Here is a 21,095-nt window from a genome sequence, read left to right as displayed (position 1 = left end):
TAGAAGTGTGATACTGTAACTTTGACTTTGAATTTTGAAGAGAAACTGCAAAGGATAACACAGGCTGGAGGAAAATACACTACACATGCTCATATCTGCACCATATATGCAGTATTAAATCTGAATGCTTCCCCGCTCATAGTCTGTGTAGTGCGACTTGCCTTGGAGGGGGTGATACTGTGTACCCTATGGGTGGGGGTCAATAAAGTATCATGTTGTTTCTGAGTCATTTGTACCCCTGCATCCTGCTCCCCGGGACAAACAGACCCAGGAAGTGACAGAGTGATGCGCTTTCCTTCCGCTCTCCATCAGGATACACATCTTTTACAACCATGACATCACTGACATTTGAAGGGCAGGAAGATAGTGAGGTCAGATCAACACACACAGATCCACTGACTTACAGTATCCTGTATTGCTGGGAAGCTACTTTATTTCATGTGTGCAACACACTTACAGGAGTTGATTGAAGGGACAGTGTTGATGCGGAAGGAGCAATTGCAATTGCTTGCTGAGGGAAAGAGACCAAGATCATACCTAGCATCAGTTTTTGTGGTAGTTAAAGGATGACTTTGAACTCGCTGTGCAAGGCATACGGTTAACTGTCTTCTCATTTCACAGTTTTTTGAATGGTAGGCAGATTTTCCAATATGCCACAAGGTTAATATTTGTACTAGTATTTAAACACACACACACACACACTCTCTCTCTAACATGAATTTATTTTTACTTAGTGTGAGGCTTGCTTTGTTTGGGTTTCCTGTCCTTCTGCCCTTGACTGACCCAAGCCTGACCTGTGTTTGGGCCCTGGGCCTCCTCATGGCTACCGTATGGACTCCTGTGTGTTTTGTGTGTGTACATACGCATGTGTATGTGCATGTGAGGCTAACACAGGGTGGTAGGGTGTAATTTGAGCCCCAGGCTAGGACAGGACTGCTGCACAGTCCATCCAGGCAGAAAAAGCAAGACATGGGAGCCTCAGGGTGGTCAGAGAGAGAAGGAGAGAGAGAGAGAGAGTTGGACAGCTCAAAGAGTAAGAAGTAGGGAAGCTGAAGATGGAGAGAGAATAATGGACAAAGAGTAGCCAAGCTCTTTTTAACTCAGTCTCCGTGGAAGAGAGATGTCAGTCTGTGTCAGTTCGCTCCACTAACCAGCCTGTAGCACGAGAAACGGATCTCTCCCTCTCTCCATCACACATTCTTGTTTTCTCTCCCTCTCACTCCCTCCCACACTATCTCTACTTTCTTCTCTCATATCTTTTGGTTATAGCTTTTCTGCCTCAGTTGAGAAAAGCAGAAACACTCCACACCTCAGGGGAAAACAGCAAGACTAAGGAAAAGACCAAGCAGTGAACCAGTCATCTCTAAAAGGCAGGCAATGTATAGTGCAGGTCTTTTCCTGATCACACTACGGGTGAATGAGGATGGGCTGCTCCAAATGCTGTAGACTAAAGCCCCGAAGGCAGGGCATGCTGCTGGCTCTGCTGCAGCGTTTCCCTCAGTGCTGTGAGGAGGGCAGCACACAGCTCTTCAAACACAGAAGGGATCAAGTCTTCAAATCCCCTGGAAATGTCAACCACGTTTGAGGAAATGTCAGTAGAGCTGAGAACACACGCAAACTCACATCGACCGGAGAGTGCACGCACACACAGGCACTCACAGCAAACGCCATGGCAAGGAAGGCAATGTGATATAAGGCAGTGGTGTCCTGTGGGGGAAATCAGCGTCATCTCATCATTTTCACAAATCTCAAGGGAGAATCGCTTTATGCTGCTTAAGGTGTTTATTCCCAAAGATGTTGAAGCTTAAATCTGTGGCATTTTCATATGAAAAAAAATATTTGCTTTACTCTCCAAAGTTAAACAATTCAACACGATTATGATTTAACTGATAATGCCAGGGTAATAAAGACAATAAATGGAATTATATTTTTCTGTTTTATATATTTTTTTCTATTTTATTTTTTATTGCTTGAAAGTCTTTCAGAAGTGTGTACTCGTTTTCTGTATCTATTTGTAGAAAAGCATTGAAAAGTATGACTAATTAAAAACAAATTCTGGTCATACATTGTCTCTCTTCCCCGTACTGTGTGATAATATCATTAATTATATATCAAACCCCCTTATATGTAGACCCTTATACCTGGTGCCTCAGGTGATCTCATCTGCGGTCACTGACATCATCCTGTGTTAGTATTGATCTCTCGTCATCCCCGCTGACTAACTTATTGACATCCTCAAGTGTATTTCCTGTCTGGACTGTCAGCAGTGTTTAAGGATAGCCCTGCACCCTGGTGACACACACACACACACGCACGCACGCACACACACAAATGTGCACCCAGCAGCTCTGCCTATTGACGTATCCTTTTGGTTCCCTCAGCCCTCCTCCTTAATGAATCTGGAAGGTGCTGAACTGCAGATGTTGTGCAGGGTTTAAGTATTGATGGTGTGGACGTGATGAAAGTGCTTCTCGCTGAAGAGGCCCGGGTTAGGTCGCAATGAGTGTGCAAGAGAGAGACAGAGAGTAATTATCAAAGGCTAAATGTGCTTTTGAGTGATGTGCATTTGCTTTGCCCCATCACTCCCTGTGCGTCACTTATAAGAAGTGATACTGACTCTAGAACGGGGTGAGTGCATGTGTGCAAGAGGTTGTCAACACTGTTTAGAACCTGACAGGTGATATGTAGGTTGAGGCAGGCAGATAACTAGGGAGGTTGTGACTCTCTTGACTGAAAAGTCTTTTTGTTTAAGAGAGTCATGGAGGCACACGAGCATGCACGCTTTCCTACATGTAAGCCAACAGGCCCTCTGGATTGTTTATCTGTAGCCTCCTATCAAGATCTGCTCTCAGCTACTAATGTCTTGTGATCCTTTGAGGGCATGCAATACTTCACACTGCTGTGTGATTTGTGCTGGCAGGCTCTCTCCGTGTCTTGTGACATCATCCATTACTAACACCCTCTTTACCGATTAGAGAGCTAATGCTGAACTCTGGAATTAACCTCAATTAGTACTACCTCTGTAGATCTTTCTCATTTCACCTCCTGACTCCTGCTCTGCATCTTAAATGGCCCCAGTCTATTTCTGGTCTATTCAGAAGGCATATGTCAACATGAGCGTGCATGCACGCTCAGGCACATTTCTTTAAATAAAAAAGTAATAATATAGAATTAAGTTTTATTCATGTTGGCTTTTTTTTTTCTTCTTAGTTTTAGCTATGCAGCATAAATTTATGATACTGATTTTCTGTTTTTGGTGACTGCTATTTTTTGTAAAACAGCTTAACAATATTTGGTTGGATGTTAGGTCATCAGGAGGAATTGCACTAACTTTGTCATTTCCCTTACTTTTACATTTGGTGCTAAACTTGGAAGTTTATCAATTTGGGTGAAACCTTGGCAGCAAACAAAGACATGCATCACAAAAATTTATTTAGCCTTAACTGCACTTTGTAGTTAATGCATATTAGCAAATATTAGCATGCCAATGCATTAAACTGATTTAGAATAAGCCATAAATTGCTACATTATTTAAAATAAACAATATCTGAGTAATTCAATACTATAGGCTCATGTCCTTGACTTGATATGAGAGTTCATGGCCTGTTAGCTCCCTCTCTATGTCCTCCTCCTTTCTTTTATTTTTTAGCTTTATGTCCACTGTAGGGAGTTCATAAACAAGCGTCTTACCTGTGCCTTTTAAACAAAGAAAGAAAAAGAGAGTGAGGAACGGAAAAGGTTAGGAAACACATGGCATGTTTGTTGTGTTTGTTGTCTGGAGTAGAGTTAATCCTCGGGCTCAGACATGACTATTTGCCTGCAAGGCCCCCCCCCCCCCCCCCCCCCCCCCCCCCCCCTCCCTAACACCTTACTTTTAAGGTGTGTAGAGTCTTAAAGCACACCCAACATGCCTGATGATGAGACTAATACATGGAGGGAAACTCAATAAAGTGAAAATACATTCTTCCTGGTTACACAGGCACACACAAATATAACCGCATGAGAATCCCAATACCTCGGTGGCATAGCCATTACTGAAAGTGCGTGGGAGAGGTGGATTGTTGGCTTGAATAAAGAGTGAGTATATTGTTAAGTGAGTTCTGTTTAAGTGGTTTTTAACTGCTGGTGTGGGACAGACAGCTGTTTGGGCCTGAAAAGGTGGCTTATGGGCAAGTTGGAGAGAGGCAGTTGAAACAAACTCCCAACATAAAAAAAAAAAAAAATCCTGGCCAGTAAGGTCATTTACATACAGGCCAACTGCCAAAACACTTGTCAGTTTGTTGTGTCATATTTACTGTTTTGGTTTTGCCCACTCAACCTGTAACTGTAGGAGGAAGCACTGATGCACCTTGATGTTCACCAAAGTCAACAAATGTGTGTGAACACATGCATTCAGGTGCACATGCTAAAAAAAAAAAAAAAAAAAAAGAAAAAACTCTAAATACCCACCCCGCACCCCCACCCTCCGGCTCCTCATGAGAAGTCATTAGGAATGTGTCTGTGTATTTTATTTTTAGCAGTGTGTGTTTAGGAGGGGTAGTGGAGTCTCGTCAGTCTTCAGGGCCCTCCTCTGCTCTGTCGCTCTGTGTCTCTGTCTCCAGCTGAGAGCTATGTATATTTCATAAGCCCAGGGTGCCTTTTTGTCTTAAGATGTGCTGCACCTCCCCTGCCTGTCTCTCTGCTACTCGTCAATGGAGGGAGCCATCACAGCGTTTTTTTTTTTGTTTTTTTTTTTTAAGTCTTCCCCACTCTTCTCTCTCACCTCGCTGACAGCCACCCTCTGCTTCTCCCACTGCTTTTCATGGTCAGCTTGTCTCTCTCCTGATGTCTCATCCATCTTTCCTCTTTCAGCTGTGGAAGGGGGCAGAGTAGAGCACATACAAACAGACTTGGTCTGTCAGGAAAAGTCTTTCTCTGTCTCGCTCTTTGATTCTGTCTGTCTGTCTCTCTGTTTTGTAGCTCTGTCACTTCAGGGAAGGGACATTTCTTCACCCAGAGCTGCATCCCCTTCAGTTGTTGTCTTTTTATAGCAGAAATATGAGTGCTGTGACAGCAGCTAAAAATGTTTGCAGTGTCAAAATAGATCTGCAGTTAATTGCTATATTTGCACCATCAGTCTCTTTTTATTGTTAAGAGTTTATTATAATGCCAATAAATCTGCTTTAGCCCTGGTACAGGGAGAACATGCATGCTCTGCAAGCATTTCCATGGCACTTCTCATATTAGGCCTTTAGCAGGATCAGGATCTTTATACTGAGTTGTTGTTGACAGCTATTGTAGGAAATATACTTAGACTTCACTAACTTAATAAACTTGTACCCTAACAGTCTTCCTATCTTTCAGGCTAGTGCTGTGAATGAAGGTGCAGCAGGAGCCAGTAAGGAAGTGGATTCACGTTCGGGGCCTTCACAGCCTGCAGGCGACCACACTCCTCCTCGGATCTTGGAGGCAGAGAAAGCAGACTACCAACTTTCCAGTGAGTATCGCATTCCCAAACTCCAGTTGTTCCATCAGTTTTATGCATCCCTCTTCCCTATCTTCATCGCTGTTGCTTCTGTTTGTTGTTTTTCTGTTTTGCTTAAAACAGTGACGCCCTTTTTTTTTTTTTTTTTTTTTGTCTTTTATGCAACATGGATCTATGATCAAAAGCATTTCATTTAACACTACTGTGATTTTACAGCATTTACAACACTGTAGACCAGTGCAATTGAATTTCCTTTGATTGAAATGTTTAATATTGCATTTGTTGTTGCTGTCTCTGTGTGTTTCCTGTGGCCAGAGACTGGCACTCAGAGCATTCAGTAGTAAACACTCTACGACTAGAATGAACCACATCCTCGGAATATGTTACTCTTTACTCGGTAAGCAGCTTATCTGTGCTTACTTTTTCCTGTGTGAGGTATCCGCCTGACCCTGCTATGTAGCAACACAGGAAGTGGTGAGACCCCCGGAGTGAATGAGATGAGGTCTGAGGCAGTTCTGACACTCTAACCGAAAAGTGACAAAAATTACTTTTGACTGTCTTTTTCCATGCTTGTGCTGCCATGTCCTCTTACATTTATGTCTATTTTTTTAACTCCTCAACCATATTCCACCTCATCTGTATACCAACAATACGGCTCAACTTGTCAACCACATGCTGCCGAGTGAGATTACAGGATATGAAAAAGATTTGCCTGCACTTTGTTTTGAAAATGTCACAGGAGTCGTCTCTCTTCACCATCCTTTGACTGCATTGTTTAATAGCAGCTGCTCTTAATCACCAGTAACGCAAACCTACAAAGCCAATCCACCCACAAAAAGTAAGCACAAGGACTCAAACATTCATCTTCAGTGTTTACACACAGACTCCACAAAGACGCACTCACGTGTTTGTCCTCCATATCTCACTCTAGTTTTTTGTTTTATACCGATTTTTATTATTAATGTGAAATTTCACTCTAGGATAGACTAATCAAATACATTTTTAACACATCGGAGAAAAATAGAATATTGGGTTTGCATCAGTTCACATCTCTTTTATACTGCGTGGAAGTGGTGCTTGACCTGAGGGTTAAGAGGATGGGACTGCTGAAGTAATGCTGGAAAATGAGGTTGAAGATGTTATGATGAAGCAGGCACAGCCACAAAAAAAAAAAAAAAAATTGTGAATATATATCCTGAGGGAGGCCATCACAACAGTGGGGTTTGGAGTTCACTGTGTTTATGTGGAAAGTGCCGGGTGTCTCCTCTCATCAGAGTGCCTTTTAACTGGATTTATGTTCCTTTTTTTTCATCTCTCTTTTATTTATGGAAATGTTTACACTAATAAACATCACCATTTTCTACGTTTCTTATCTCTTCCCCCTTTTTTCGCCGTTGCCTTCTTCATCGCTCTGTCCCTTTTGCTCTTTCCTGCTCAGGCCTGTGGCTGTGCCTCTTTTCTCTTTTTTTTTTCTAAGGTTATTTCTGTTTAACCGTGAGTGCACTGTTGTCGTTCATGGACACTCATCTAAAGCTCTCTTTCTAACTAAACGCACAGACACTGTAGCACAGCCACAAAGGCGCTTGGTTAAACAGTCATGACAAAAGGGGGGCACCGCACATCCACAGACACACACATGTTACACTGAATGATCCTCCCTGTGGTCTACTGTGGGATGAGAACGGGGTTTTCATGAGTTATTTAAGTGCTCTTCATCATGCGTGTTGCGCTGCAGCTCGCGCTGACATGACACGGCCCATTTCCTCCTCTCAGGCTAGAAACGTGACACAAGACACGCTTGCTGTGTTCACACAGAATAAAGTAAAAAGGTACACAGTCGGTCGTGATCACAAGACTGTAGGGTTTCAATCATTAAACGTCCCCATGCAGCAACCAAAGTGAGGCTACAGCCATAGACTGATGATTTGAGAGAGTTCTTACTGTCCGCTGCATTCTGCCCTCTCTGCTGGGTCGCATCGTATCAGAAATGTTTCAGAATGAACCAGTTCTCATTTAAAATGCCCAAACATAACCAGCTCAAAACAACTATGCAGTCAATACATCAATATTAGTGAGGAAGGACAAAGGTAAACCCCCTGCTACACTAACTGCACAGATATCTAATGGAGGGAGTGGCACATAGGACTTATATAAGCTATATAAAAGCAAGAATGCATGGCAAGGGAATTTATGGTGCTGTTCTCTTCTTTGTCTCAACTATTGCAGCATTTTTCACTCTCATATCTTGTTTGACTTTGGCCTTTGTCAGCCTTTACTCTGCTCTGTTAGAGCCACCTTCTGTCCTTTTCATATTGAGCAAATCCATTCGGAAATATATACATTCCTGTTTTGTGTGTGCATATACATATGTATATTCTGACAAGTGAATTACACATGCTGATGGTGTGATTGCCATGAGATGAGCTGTGAGTGTGTTTTGATTGAAACAGCACAGCTGGACTTGGCAGACTTGGCAGTCGAGTGCACTTGGCTTCTGGCCAGTTCAATACAATTACAATTACCCACAGTGGGCGCATGGAACACCCCTGAAGGTGGGGTGTGGGTGCTGGTTAGGGCAGAGAGGGTGGGTACAGGCTTTGGTCACTTGTATCTGCTTGGAAAGTCTGTGAGAGTCTTAGCTGTTGCTTCTGGTTAACATGCCACATCAAGAGTGTTAGTGAAGACAGCAGGGTGAATGGTGAGAGGATGATTACAGCTGTACTTTCCTGTATCTTTTGTCCAGAGAACAGAGCAACATGTGTATGTAAGGAGCAGTGCAAGGAATAAGAGAGCAAAGAGGTTACGGGAGTGACGTGCTGAGGGGTGGGGAAGGAGAGGATGGTGAGCTGAAGATGTGGTGGCAAGGAATGTGCTTATTGAGAACGACTGGAGGGTGACAGAGGAAGCATGGGGAGGAATGCCACTGCTTGCTCCCCCTCCTCTTCTGCTCCCTTTCTTTTCTTCTTTTCTTTTGTGTCCCCCTTGGTAGGGATGGGAGGGTGGGATAACTTCAAATGACAGTGACAAGCTTGCCACTGCTTCTATGAAGCACAGCAGATGGGTGTGTGTGTGTGTGTGTGTGTGTGTGTGTGTGTGTGTGTGTGTGTGTGTGTGTGTGTGTGTGTGTGTGTGAGATTAAAATGCCACTGGAGACTGGGGTATACTGAGTCTCTTGGCAGCAACACACTTGGCAAAGTGCCACTTCACTGCCCTCTTTTTCCAGCCCATCAGAGTGGGCATTGAGGTGTGTGCGTGTGTGTGCGCGTGTGTGCATGTTAAGTGAAAGCAGGCAGTCTCAATAAACAAATATTAATTCACAGTGTTTTCATTGTTTGTTTCATTATCTTTTCTTCAGGGGCCTAACAAACTGGATGGCGTGTGTGGCTGTTTTTTCATTCATCTATCTGAGTAATTCAGTAATGTAATGATCATAGAACTTTTGAGAAGCAGAACTCTGTTCTGCAGTGTGTGGCGCCAGTCCTGGCGTGCATGGGGGAATTAGTGAGGAGACAGTGGGTTTGGCACTATGCCATGGTTATTAGCCACTCGCAGGGTGGGCATGAGCTTATGCCCCGACTCAATCACTCACTGTGTTTGCATTTGTGTGTTTAATGTGTTTGCTCCTGTGCGTGTATAAGTGCAAGTCGAGCATTTGTGTCAGGATTCTCCTCTGGTCACACTGACCTTATTGTGCAGTCACTCCTGGTTGATTTGTACCCTTTCCAACACATTCCTCTCCCTGAAAGGCGGAGAAACAGGCCGTTAACCCCCCCCCCCCCCCCCCTCCAATTCACTGTCTCTCTCTCTCTCTCCATCGCTCTCTCACTTTCTCTCGTCTTGCCTCCGGATGGGTTTGATTTAGTGACTGTGGTTTTCCAACCAGAGCCTGGGAGCCTGAAAGTGTAGACTTAGGAAGAGACCTATAGATTCACAGTCAGCGGAGCACATCATTACTTGGCCATAGCTCATCAGCAGATACATCAGCAGTCTGGAGCACTAATAGATGTGAGCTGGTGCACTAAATGATGACCGTATCTCAGAATGTGTTGTTATTCTTGGGTGGATATTTGGCTGCAGCATGACAATGACCCCAAACATACAGTAAAGAGTGATAACACACTGTCTTCAGCAACTACTCCTGCAGCGAGCTTGTTTCCAGTATTCCCTCCTCTGCAGCTCTCTCCTCTCCCTCTCTCTTTTCGTAAGCGCCACCCACCAGATAGGCACTGCTAACTTTTGGCTTCACAAGGGATTCAACACCTGCTTTCCAAGGTGCAAGTCCCCTGCTTAACCCATCTTGCCACCACAACTTATTTCTTGTACAGACATTTTCTCTCTATATTCTACTTTGTACCACTCACCACAGCTTGTCTTAAATGACCGGTGATGGGCCAAAGACTACCTTCATGGTCTAGATTTTCTAAAGCCTGAGCACAGAGGTGCAGAATTACAACATGGTGAAAGTTATTACTGATTTTTATCCCAAAACAAAATCAAATTGTCACAATATTTGAAAGTGCTGTATTTGAGCTTTTAGTACCTAAAACTTTTGCCAGTACTGCTTGTCAATTTTCTGCAGTGTGGTCCAAAGGATTCTGTTTTTTTGGACTTTAGAGAAAAAAAAAATGTTTGAATGTATTAAGATATGGGCAGCACGGTGGCGCAGTGGTTAGCGCTGTTGCCTCACAGATAGAATACCATCTGGAAGGCCTGGGTTCGATTCCACCTTGGCCCAGGCCTCACCCTCTCTCTGTGTGGAGTTTGCATGTTCTCCCCGTGCTTGCGTGGGTTTCCTCCGGGTACTCCGGTTTCCTCCCACATTCCAAAGACATGCACTTACTGGGGTTAGGTTAATTGGCTACTCTAAATTGCCCATAGGTGTGAATGTGAGTGTGAAAGGTTGTTCGTCTTTCTGTGTTGGCCCAGTGACAGGCTGGCGACCTGTTCGGGGTGTACCCTGCCTCTCGCCCTATGACAGCTGGGATAGGCTCCAGCCCCCCCGCGACCCTGACCAGGATAAGCGGAAGCGAATGGATGGATGGATGGATGTATTAAGATATGTTATATTTATACATTGAGGCCGCCTGATGTGAGGTGGAGGCCCAGCATGTGTATCTTTGGACTGTTGGAGGAAGCTGGAGTACACATGCAGGCACAGGGAGAACATGCAAACTCCATACAGAAGAGCCCCAGCCAGCCGATGGAGTTGAACCCAGTGCTTTCTTGCTGTGAGCTGACAGTACTAACCACTGCGCCACTGTAGCATCCGGCATTATCTAGAACACATGGGGAAAATTGAGAAAATCTAAGAATGTAACACCTCACCAAAACAAACTATACAGCTGGAATTAATCCACATTGGGCACAAGCTTATATAGATGACAATATTTCAATAAAGCACATTTTTGTCTGTGGTGCTCATCTAATAACTGAGCAATATTGAATTAATTTCTTTCCTTTTGCTTTTCTTTGTGCTCTTGTCATGTTTTCTTTGCCTCCCCTCCGTCTGTTATTTATATCTCCTTCCCTCTCCAACCCTTTTTACAACCCCATGACTTCAATCTTCCCTTCCTCCCGTCCAACCTCGCTGTCTCCACTTCCACCCTCTCTCCTTCCTTTCTTTCTACTCTACGATCCCTCACTCTTTCCCTCCCTTCAAACTGTCCTCCACTGTCAGGCATCTTGGCTGAGACTAAGTGCTTTTTGCTGTCTCTCGGCAGGTGGGATTGTAATAAAGCTTGTCAGTGGGAGGCATGGGTCGCACTGTCACATGCTCTTTGCCTCCCCTCTGTAACTCCCTCCTCTATCTTCTTCTGCCTCCCCGCTCCTCCAACAACCACCAGCACTCTCTTCCACGATCTTCTGCTTTCATTTTTCTTCTCTCGTTTGTCTGCCTTTTGTTCCCCATTTTGTCTTGCTCTTACCCGAAACTGTGCTCCTTGACTTGTCTCTCATGTGTCTCACACTCTCTCTCTCTTTCTCTCTGGTTTCCTTGCCAACGGCACTTTCAGGAGCATGATGAAGAAGAGCAGCAACAGGAGACACCCCTCTCGACATAACAACCAAAAAGACAAACACGCACACATAGGCAAACACACAAAAACGGGCACAGACACACAAGCAATCCATATAAATGACTCCAGGTGAGGTTGCATTGTTTGCCCAGCTGCTCTTCTTAACCACCCTCTCCTGTTCCATAGTAAACCAGCAGGCTATATGGAAATCAGCTTCCTCTACACAAAACAGTTCTCTCTTCTTTCATGTCTTTTTTTTTTAATGTTTTCGCTTGCAGTGTTTGTGCTTGTATGTTTATCTATTTGCATGTGCTTGTTGTACCCTCAGAAGGTTAGCGCTTGTATACGATTTGCATGCACGTTTTTCAGAGCACCATAAAGCCGTATTCTTGACCCGGTGTGCGATTGCGAATGCTTGTGTAGGTGTGTTCCCTCTAATTGAAATTGCTTGTACATAGTCTTTCTTGTTCTAGCCACAGGATGGCATTACTGAGCCCCTTCTTTAAAGGAATCCTTCTCCACCACCTCCTACCAGCCACAGTTCATTCACACGCACCCTCTCACACACCCACATGCACACACATACGCACACAGCCCTCTTTAGTCTGTGTTAGCCCAGGCTTGTGTAAGGTGACAGAGTGCAGTGAATAATTTAGTCCTGGCCATGTTAATGGCTGACAGCGAACATGGCCTCTCTTCTCTGCTGTTGGCCCATTACTGGTACATTCTGTTTCACTTTCTCTCCTTCTTCCTCTCTTATCCTCCTCTAGATTTTCTATTTATGCCATTTTAGTGACACTCTACAGATGTCACTTTTTCATGTTTATATAACTCTGTACATAAAAAACAAGAAAAACTGGACACTTGTCTTATAATAATCCCCAAGAGAAATTTATCAGTGAGTTAAATATTTAAGGGTTATGTGACTTTGTTATTTATTTTTCCACATATTTCTGGTGAAGGAATATTTATCAAAATGTTACAAAATAATGTCATTTTCACCCCTTCTTACTATTATTACTATTATTACTACTCCTAGAGTCAAACAAAATGAAACAAGCAACATGGATAAAATAACTGCACAGATCTTTTTTGTGCATGATGTAATATGAGGATTTTCTTTTGCCTGTGGAGGCACAAACTTTTTTTTTGGTAGCAGCACTAGGCATGTCTGGATGTGTTTACAAGGATAATCAGCTACTTGGCTCTTCAAAATGGCTTTAACAATATTAATAAAACAATCACTGGATACACGTTGACATCTAAATATTAGTTAGAATCTCGGGGGGGGGGGGTTTTAATTATCATGTCATTTGTATCTCTTTGGTTAGTCTTCATTTAACTATATTTTCCCATTTGTGCAGTCCCCATTTTCTTTTCTTTTTTTTCACCTCTCATTTGCCATCCATATGTCCTCATGTTCTGCATAAACTACTTAGAAGACACTCAGGTTATGTGTATGTGTGTGTGTGTGTGTGTGTGTCTGTGTGTGTGTGTTTGTGTGTGTTTATGCATGTGTGTGCACAAGTCCATTTAAACCCTTGATTGCTCCACTGGGCTTCAGTTCTCTGCGTGTGTGACGTGGGAGAAGAATAATGTGACCCTAACACTAATCGATTCACATACACTAAACAGATTATAGCTGCCTCTCTCTCTCTCTCTCTCTCTCTCATCTCTCTCTGCATCTCTTTTGCAGACTGTTTAACCACAGGGATGTTATATGTAGTGTACGTGGTTTGCAGCTTGTACAGCTGATGTGCGTTTTCATAGGCTCTGCCTTGCTCTATTTTTCCTCTCTGATACAATCAGTATGAGTGTGTTTGGGCCAGTAGGAGCCAAGGAGCCTGGCCTGGCAGGCTGTAGCAGCACCGAGGCCTGGCCAGACTCAGGCAGGCTCAAGAGGGATTGGTAGTGACGTATCCGGGGTGAAACGCGCCATAGTTGGGACTCCCCACCAACCTCCCTGGCTCCAGTCTGGCTGATGAAGTCCAGCTGGGAGTGGAGAGGAGATGCGCCATCTATCTTGGCCTGTCTTTGCTCTCTTCTTTTGAGCATCTGTCATATTAAAATAATTGTCTTCACATTAATGCATTTGTCTTAACTAAGCTCTTCTCACCACTTCTTGCAAGCTATATTTCATCAATGTGTTTCTTTCAATCTTAAATTTTAATCAGCCCCCCCCCCCCTCCGTGCCTGCTGCTTTTTTCTATCTCCCTCGAGTGCATCACACATTTACAGTACTCCTCCTGCACCTCCCTACCTCACACACACAAACAAATCCAGAACCCTAGAAGTGAGGTCATGATTGAGGCTTGCTGTTAATTAGCCAGCAGTGGTTGTTGTAGCAATGCAATGGTAGGGTGTAATTAATTAGGTGGCATGTGCACAGTAGGAGAAAAAGAGGAAGAGGAGAGATGGAGTGAAAGAGAAATACCGGCTATCAGTCCTCCTTTTATCCTCTGAGCTCAGATGAGTTCCCCTAATGAGAAAAAATTAGATGCTCCCAACTAGGGAAGAAAGCATTTTGTCCTTTACATGTTCTCTCTGCCTCTTCTCTGCTTGTCGTTCTGTCACTGCCTTGTTCTCTTTTCATCTGCCTATCACATCCAGGCTATTGCTAGTAGGGTGCCAGTGAGTTGGAGTCATCAGCCATAGATCTCCCACAGTAGTATGAACACAGCCTCCGGGACACATCCAGACTCACACATGCAGTGCTGACAGCTATACAACACAGCAGAGATGGTATAGCAGTCAGTCGTATGATGGCATAACAAGTATTTCAGCTGTATGAGATACAGTAATGGCTGCTGCTCTGCTGCATGTGTGCTATAGTGGCGGTTTTGTATATGTGGAAAACGATGAAGATAGCAAGAGGAAAGGAGAGGAAGAGGTGGCGAGATCGCAAATGAGCAAAGAAAATGTGGGAGGAAAGCAAGAGGTGCACAAACACTCAGAGCACTATTGATCCTCTTCTCAGTTCAACACTATCTCCTTGACCTCACTCTGAAGCACCTCTGTGTGTGTGTGTGTGTGTGTGTGTATGTGCTTGTCAGCAAACGTGCTTGTGCAGTCACTTCTGTGCAAGTCAAAGGGCTAACTGTGGTTTAGTTTGCTATATCTGTTAACACCCCACAAAGAACCCCAGCCGGTGTCAACTTGTCCATTTCAGCTACATAATGAATATTTAGATGCACACAATGCCCTGCCCTTGCAAAACACTCTTCCTCCAGATAATTCAAATGCTCTAGTAGATTCACAAATGCCTGCCGCCCAAGCCCCACAACTCCATCGTGCACACTTCCAGGCACAGTCCTGCCTTCTTAGTGTAAGCTGATAGTTTAATGGCTGCCTGGCCCTTCCTGTCGAATGTGACTGAAACTGTCCTAGGTGACAGGTTTATGGATGTTTTGGCAATGTCACTGGAGACAGACAGCTATTTACAGCCCAGTGTTAGACACTTCCAATGCTGGCTGTTAACATAAATCCCTTGGTGAGATCAGCCATTGGATAATACACATTGTCAACCATGCTCAAACGTAAATCGCCAATTACACACACATGCAAACAGCAAGTGATCACTCAGTGAACCTCTCAGTCCTTTGTAACCTTGTTAATACTACCGTCACCACTCTGAATATACCTCACTCTCAAACGTCACATGCATGCTGTAAATCTCTATCTCCCTTATTTATATCTCTCCTGCCATAACATTAACAACCACCACTCGCTTTTCCTCCCTCCCAGCACCTTCCCTTCAGTCTCTCATCCCCTTCAACTATCATTTAGCTTTACGAGGCATCCTAAAAGAAGCCTGAGGTGTCCATCCCTCCCTTCTCCATTTTATGTCTAAGATATTGATATCCTCCATAAGTCAGATGCACCGCTCTCTGTCACTGAGCAGGAATTGATGACAGAAGGGTGTGACAGGAGGGGACTGGTGCCAGTAGAGAGTTATAGGAGTCTGGCTGCATATGTATTAGAGTGTGTTTGTTTAAAATTGTGCACTGAATGCAAACAGGCTTATTAAGCGAAAGAGGGGAGTTCGTTCGGTGAGGCTGGAGGTTAAGCAAAGGAGAAGACCAATAATCGAGAAAATCTGAGAGACAGGATGTGCACAGATAGGAGAGAGGCGGGAGGCAGATCTGCTTCTTTATGAGTTTTTCATCTGTGTATGATACTGTTGCTATAAACAAGAGGTCAGCTGAACAGAGGCTGTTTATAAGGTCCATTTCTCAGAGTGGGCTTATCAAAAAGCCTATGAAATCATGATCAGCCAACTGTGGTTTGTGTGTCCCTGTGAATGTACTTGTGTTTGCTTGTGAGGTTATCCATCAGAGCCAACCACTGACAACAGTATGTCACACTTTTAACAAGAGAATCAGTCTGAATGCTCTTTCTGTTTGTGTTGTATCTTGCTGTGTGAGCTTGTGCATGCAGTATAAGTTTGCTGGTGACTGTGCTTGTGTGTACGTTGCAGCAGAAGGCAGCGCAGGACCTGCATCTGTGGATGAGATGTAGTAACACATTACTATCACAGCAATACATCTGGCCGTGGTTCACCATAGAGCTTATGCTTACATTCCTTTGTGTTTTTTGTGCAAACTGCATTGGCATACAAGCGTAGCTACTAGAGGAGATACCATAAGAGTCACCTTAACCAAGTGGCTGGTACAAGATTGAGTCATTTGAAATACTCAACATACATAATTTTAGTTTCTTTAGATGTGGCTAAATGGTGTGATTAGTAAACTTGTTTACGGTGTGGGTTTTCTTTTTTCGTATACTTGTCTGCCTACATGTGTTTAAGTGTTTCTGTGCTCTGACTGCTGGTGTTTTTTTCTTTTCTTTTTTTTTAAATTTCTATTCCGCTGGGGAAAAAGAAAAGGTTTGTTTGATTAATTAATGCTGTTAGACATGAATGTAAATGATCAAAGGAGCACATTTGCATTTCGTGTTTAATTATTCATGAGTTGCGATTGCTCATGAATTAGGACACCTGTGAGGGCCTACTCCTCTCAAGCTCAGGCACTCACTCATGGACACACACACACGCACACACACACACACACACACACACACACACACACACACACTCTCACACTCTGACACACACAAACGCATCCTGGGATGTGATCTGGTGTGTTTAACCAGACCTGCTCATCACCCCGTCTGTGTGCCCTGCTGTGCGCTGGGATGCAGGTCATTGCAGGTTCATCTTGGTATTATTTGGTTATGTTGCCACTCTGGCCGGGGTTCAAACATTCTGATTAGGTTACGGCGTAGCGCTAAAGCTCAGACTGTCACTCCGACTGTATGATTCATCTCCATGGAGACAAAAGAAAAGCTCTGATCTAATTACCCATACTGCTGCCATCTCAGACTTGAGGAGAGGGCTGGTGGTGTGAATAAGGCGAGAGGAGCCACAGAGGAAGAGGCAAGGGGCTGCACTTAGAGGCTGAAAAAAAAGAGGCAGAGACGAAAGAATTTTCAACTCAAAAAGAACAGCAAGCTTGCGTGCTTACAATAGAGACCTTGATAAAAGCAGGTATTATTTGCCTTCTTGCTTCATCTTCCTCATCTCTCCCCTCATCATCAGCAGCATCCAACTGCTGCACAAATGGGCCCTTGTTGCCATGGATATGAGCAATGGTTCTTCTGTTCTGTTCGATGGGGCTCAGTGATAAATGGTGGGACGTGGAGGAAGTTAATAATTTATCCTGGGGAGGGAGCAACCGTTCCGGGGAGCGTTACCTAGCATAATGGGTTAAGCGCAGCGATTGCTGCGTGCCTAGCAATAGACTCACAGGAGGTGTGTATAAAAAATGAATAAAGGCTGAGTGGAGCCTGCTGGGAAGGAACTGTCAGGGGACTATGTTGATGTGCGCAGGGGGTTGGTGTGTTTGGGGAAGTAGGCTTTGTCATTTCTTGAAGTTATAGGATTGTCAGGTAAAGAACAGTAGACACTTAATAGAGCTTTCTCCAGGCTTTCCGTAAAGATCTTCTCCCTCTCTACTTTTTACTGGGAATGAAAAACAGCTCAATATGCTTTGGGCTTTGAAGTGTGGCAGCAGCAGTGACAGATGAAGTTTCTGCAGAACAGAGGTGCTAGGCCGAGCTGTGTGTACTGTGCTGTCATTATCTGCGACTCGTTGACACTTATGTATACATTAAGATTCTTCATTATCCCATTATGTTCATTTTTATATAACATTTGTCACTTTTCTCTTTCTGTTTATCCCTCTAGTAGAGACCTCTTAGGATTAGTGCCTGCCTGGTTGCGATTGTGTGAGAGAATGAGTATGAGAGGAAAAGGGTGCATGGGGTATGCCTGCACCTCCTCGAGTATTAATGCAACACCTGCTTCACGTCTTTTTAACAATTTATGAGGCGCTACACTCTTTACGCTACCTCATTTACCTTCCCTCCATCTTACCCCCCTCCCCCCCTTTTCCCCTTGCTCCCTCTTTGGCCTATCACCAAGATTTTGCAGTTGGAGGGTGATGGTGCGTGTCCGGGGTTATGTAGGGGTCACCGTATTGTGTTATTCCAAGAGAAGATATCAGATCAGCTTGATTTCATTACTGTCCCTCTGATGCCCCATATGCAGAGGCTCAAAGCTACTTAGAGTGATCCTCTCCTAGCAATGGGGAAGAAGAAAAAGCAGGTGTCTGTTATCTGAAGTCTTTTGTGTTGGACATTCTGCTGCATCCTGGAGTGGATTTGTAGCATAACAGACTTGCATTAAAACACAGCAGATCCTCACGGCATCTCCCACTGATTGTTTGATGAGTCTTTGCGATGTTCACATTTCATTAAAGTAGTTGTAATTTCAGTCTGCAGTGGTTAGGTGTTTGCGTGCTGGCATCAATACACGTGTGTACCCAGCAGAATATATGAGTCCTGGTTTCTTTTCATTTTTTCCTCATTTTGTTTTGTGTGTCTGTGTTTTCCAGGAGCCTTGTTTTTTTTTTTTTTTTGTCAGCCTCCTTGTGGCTGATAAGTGATGCAGATAACTGTGATGGATAATACCACCTTACATCTGAACACACACACACACACACATACACACACACATTAAACCTCACTCTCCTCCCCATGATTCAGCTGAACAGTTACGAATAGTGTTTTTATGTGCACCTGTGTATTTGTGTGTGCTTTATTCTCCCTGAAACATGGTGCACGCTCTCAGTGAGCTGTTGTGCACATTCTCAAAACAGAAGGCTGAACAGTTATGACAGACAACTGAAGGAGGCATGGAGAGAAGGGAAGAAAAAAAAATCACCATATCCTACTACACATCAGAATAAGTAGTTGGGAATAGGTAGGGCCTCTAATAGTCATTTTTATTTTTAAAATAAAAATGAACAATGGCTTTCCACACAGACATAACTGTCACATATCTATCATGCAAGCTGGACTGTAGATGGAGCAGCTATAAGCTGAATGGCTAATGCAAGATAGTGCTTCTCTCCCTTTTTTGCTATCCTCTTGTCCTCATACAGACGCTTTTATCTTTTCATGAGCTCTCATTGCCAAAGCCAGCGAGGAGGTTAGGCTGGTGCTGTGATGAGCTGTGATGGGGCCAGGCAAGTACAGCACAGCATACAAAAATCACCTGCATTTAAGCAAACATGAAAACTCTTCCTGACACCCTCAGCGCGCAGAGCCCGGGGTTGATGTCAGCACCCTGTAGATACCCAACTTTTGTGTGGCACACTGACTGACAGCTTCATTGAACCTCCGCCCTGTTGTACACATTTGTGGACACACATGTGCACGCTGATAGCCACACACACATAAACACATGTACAGACTCATGCCCCCCCCCCCCCCCCCCCTCCCCCAGGTTGCCTTTGTTCCCAGCATCTGTTTCCCTCAGTGATTAATTGCAATTAGCGAGAGGTTTGAAGGCCTGTGGAAGAACACAGCAAGAGGAAAAACATCAAGATTAATGAGGGGATGCATTCATCAGAGAGAGAGAGGGAGGAGGATACAGGGAGGATGCAGAAAGAGAGAGAGAGCGAGCAAGGGGAAGCGAGGAAGAAAGGAGAGATGGGGGGATGGGAGGATGTAAGGATGACATGGTAAGAAGGGAGGGGCTTGGATAGACGGAGGTGGAAAAGGAGGGTGCTCGTGCTCAGATGTTAATGACGTAGATAGAAAGAGCACAGGAGCGTGACATGAAGCAGGAGAGGTAGAGTGAGAGCAGCATCAGCAGAGATGAAAGAGAGAGGGAGAACGAAAGAGCGAGAGGGAGAGAGCCAGTTGTCAAAGCTCAGGCCACAGAGCAACACCACAGGGGACTGATTAAATATGGAAATTATAATTGCTAATTGACCTTTATTAATCAGAGAAGTGTGGGGGGTGTATTGCATTTTTGTGACTCTGTGTGTGTCTCTGTCTCGCTCTGTATTTCACATTGTGTATGTATAAGCACGCTGATGTGTGTGTGTGCGCATTTGTACTTGGCTGTGTGTGTGTATATGTGTGACTGTTTGATCCCGTCACGCAGCTCTCTCTTGTCTCAAAGAGCTCTCTCATGTTTAAACACAGCATAATGGAAGAAGCAGCTAGAATAACACACACATGCGCGCACACACACACACACACACACACACACACACACACACACACACACACTGTGTGGTAATGAGAGTGTGAGTATATTATGGAGAGCTAAATAGGGTCACTGTGGAACCTTGCTCTTTGGGTTGCCAGATGTGCAATTATGAATGCATGCACGCACTCTCATAGACGTGCATACAAGTCCTCTCATTTCTTTCAGTCTTCCTCTTCCCACTTTTCTCTCCTCCCACACTTTGATGTCTTCATGCTTGTTATCACACCTTAGGAAAACCCTGACATCCCGTTTTATTCTGTATCAGAAGCATGCAGGCAGAATTTCTCTGCCCTGCCTGGCTCCATATGGGTATATTTCCTCACATTATCAATACACGCTCACATACAAAATCAAAAAGTCACACACGTATGTCAGTCTTGTTGCCAGATCACACAGATTTGATTAGAGACTCCCTAAATTCATTAACCCAATGTGATTCAGCCAGCCATCATTAGAGCCACATGTAAACTGGTCTGAAGTGGTCTGATTTGGTTTCAGCTCGTCAAACGCATGAATCACCCACAATGAGCTCTGCAGGTTTTAATTACTTTTAACCAATTCCTAGCTGAAAGGTATCTCAAACTTTTTTAAAAAGTGCTTCTCTTTAGATACCCACTTGTGGAAAACCACTTGTTTTTGTTTTTTGGGTTGGGTTTTTTTTTTTTTTTGAGTAAATAAAGTATTTCACCGTTGGCCACTGGGAGCAACTAAAGTTAAGAGAAGAAAAAAAGATTTGTGTGAGCTTTTCTTTCACTTTAAAGGTTTACTTGGCAGTTCTGAGGAGTCAAGGTGGCAGCTGCCTACGCAGGTCTGTTGTTATTCTCTCACTCGCACCTTTGAATCTGTATTGGGAGTTAGTCTTTTGCAGCTCTAAGGGCATCTGCTGAGGCCGAGTGTCATTTCTGATCCCCGAGAGACAGAGATGGGGGACTCCTCCCCTCTTAGCCCTGGCTCCTCTAATCCTGTTAGCTCAGCTCAGGATCAGACTGCCGTGACT

The 21,095-nt window shown here is 44.1% G+C and overlaps 1 protein-coding gene across 1 annotated transcript in view; it reads left to right on the top strand.

The window, feature by feature from the left end:
- The window catches only part of gse1b (Gse1 coiled-coil protein b), a 162,099-nt gene that overhangs the window by 42,432 nt on the left and 98,572 nt on the right, over positions 1–21,095 (top strand). The window contains exon 2 of the mRNA XM_030719498.1: positions 5,344–5,476. Within this exon, the coding sequence (XP_030575358.1) occupies positions 5,344–5,476 (133 nt within the window). The remainder of the gene's footprint in view (positions 1–5,343; positions 5,477–21,095) is intronic.

The sequence above is a fragment of the Archocentrus centrarchus genome, chromosome 3 (assembly GCF_007364275.1).
Source record: "Archocentrus centrarchus isolate MPI-CPG fArcCen1 chromosome 3, fArcCen1, whole genome shotgun sequence".
Lineage (NCBI taxonomy): Eukaryota > Metazoa > Chordata > Actinopteri > Cichliformes > Cichlidae > Archocentrus > Archocentrus centrarchus.
This window is presented reverse-complemented; position numbering and strand designations above follow the sequence as displayed.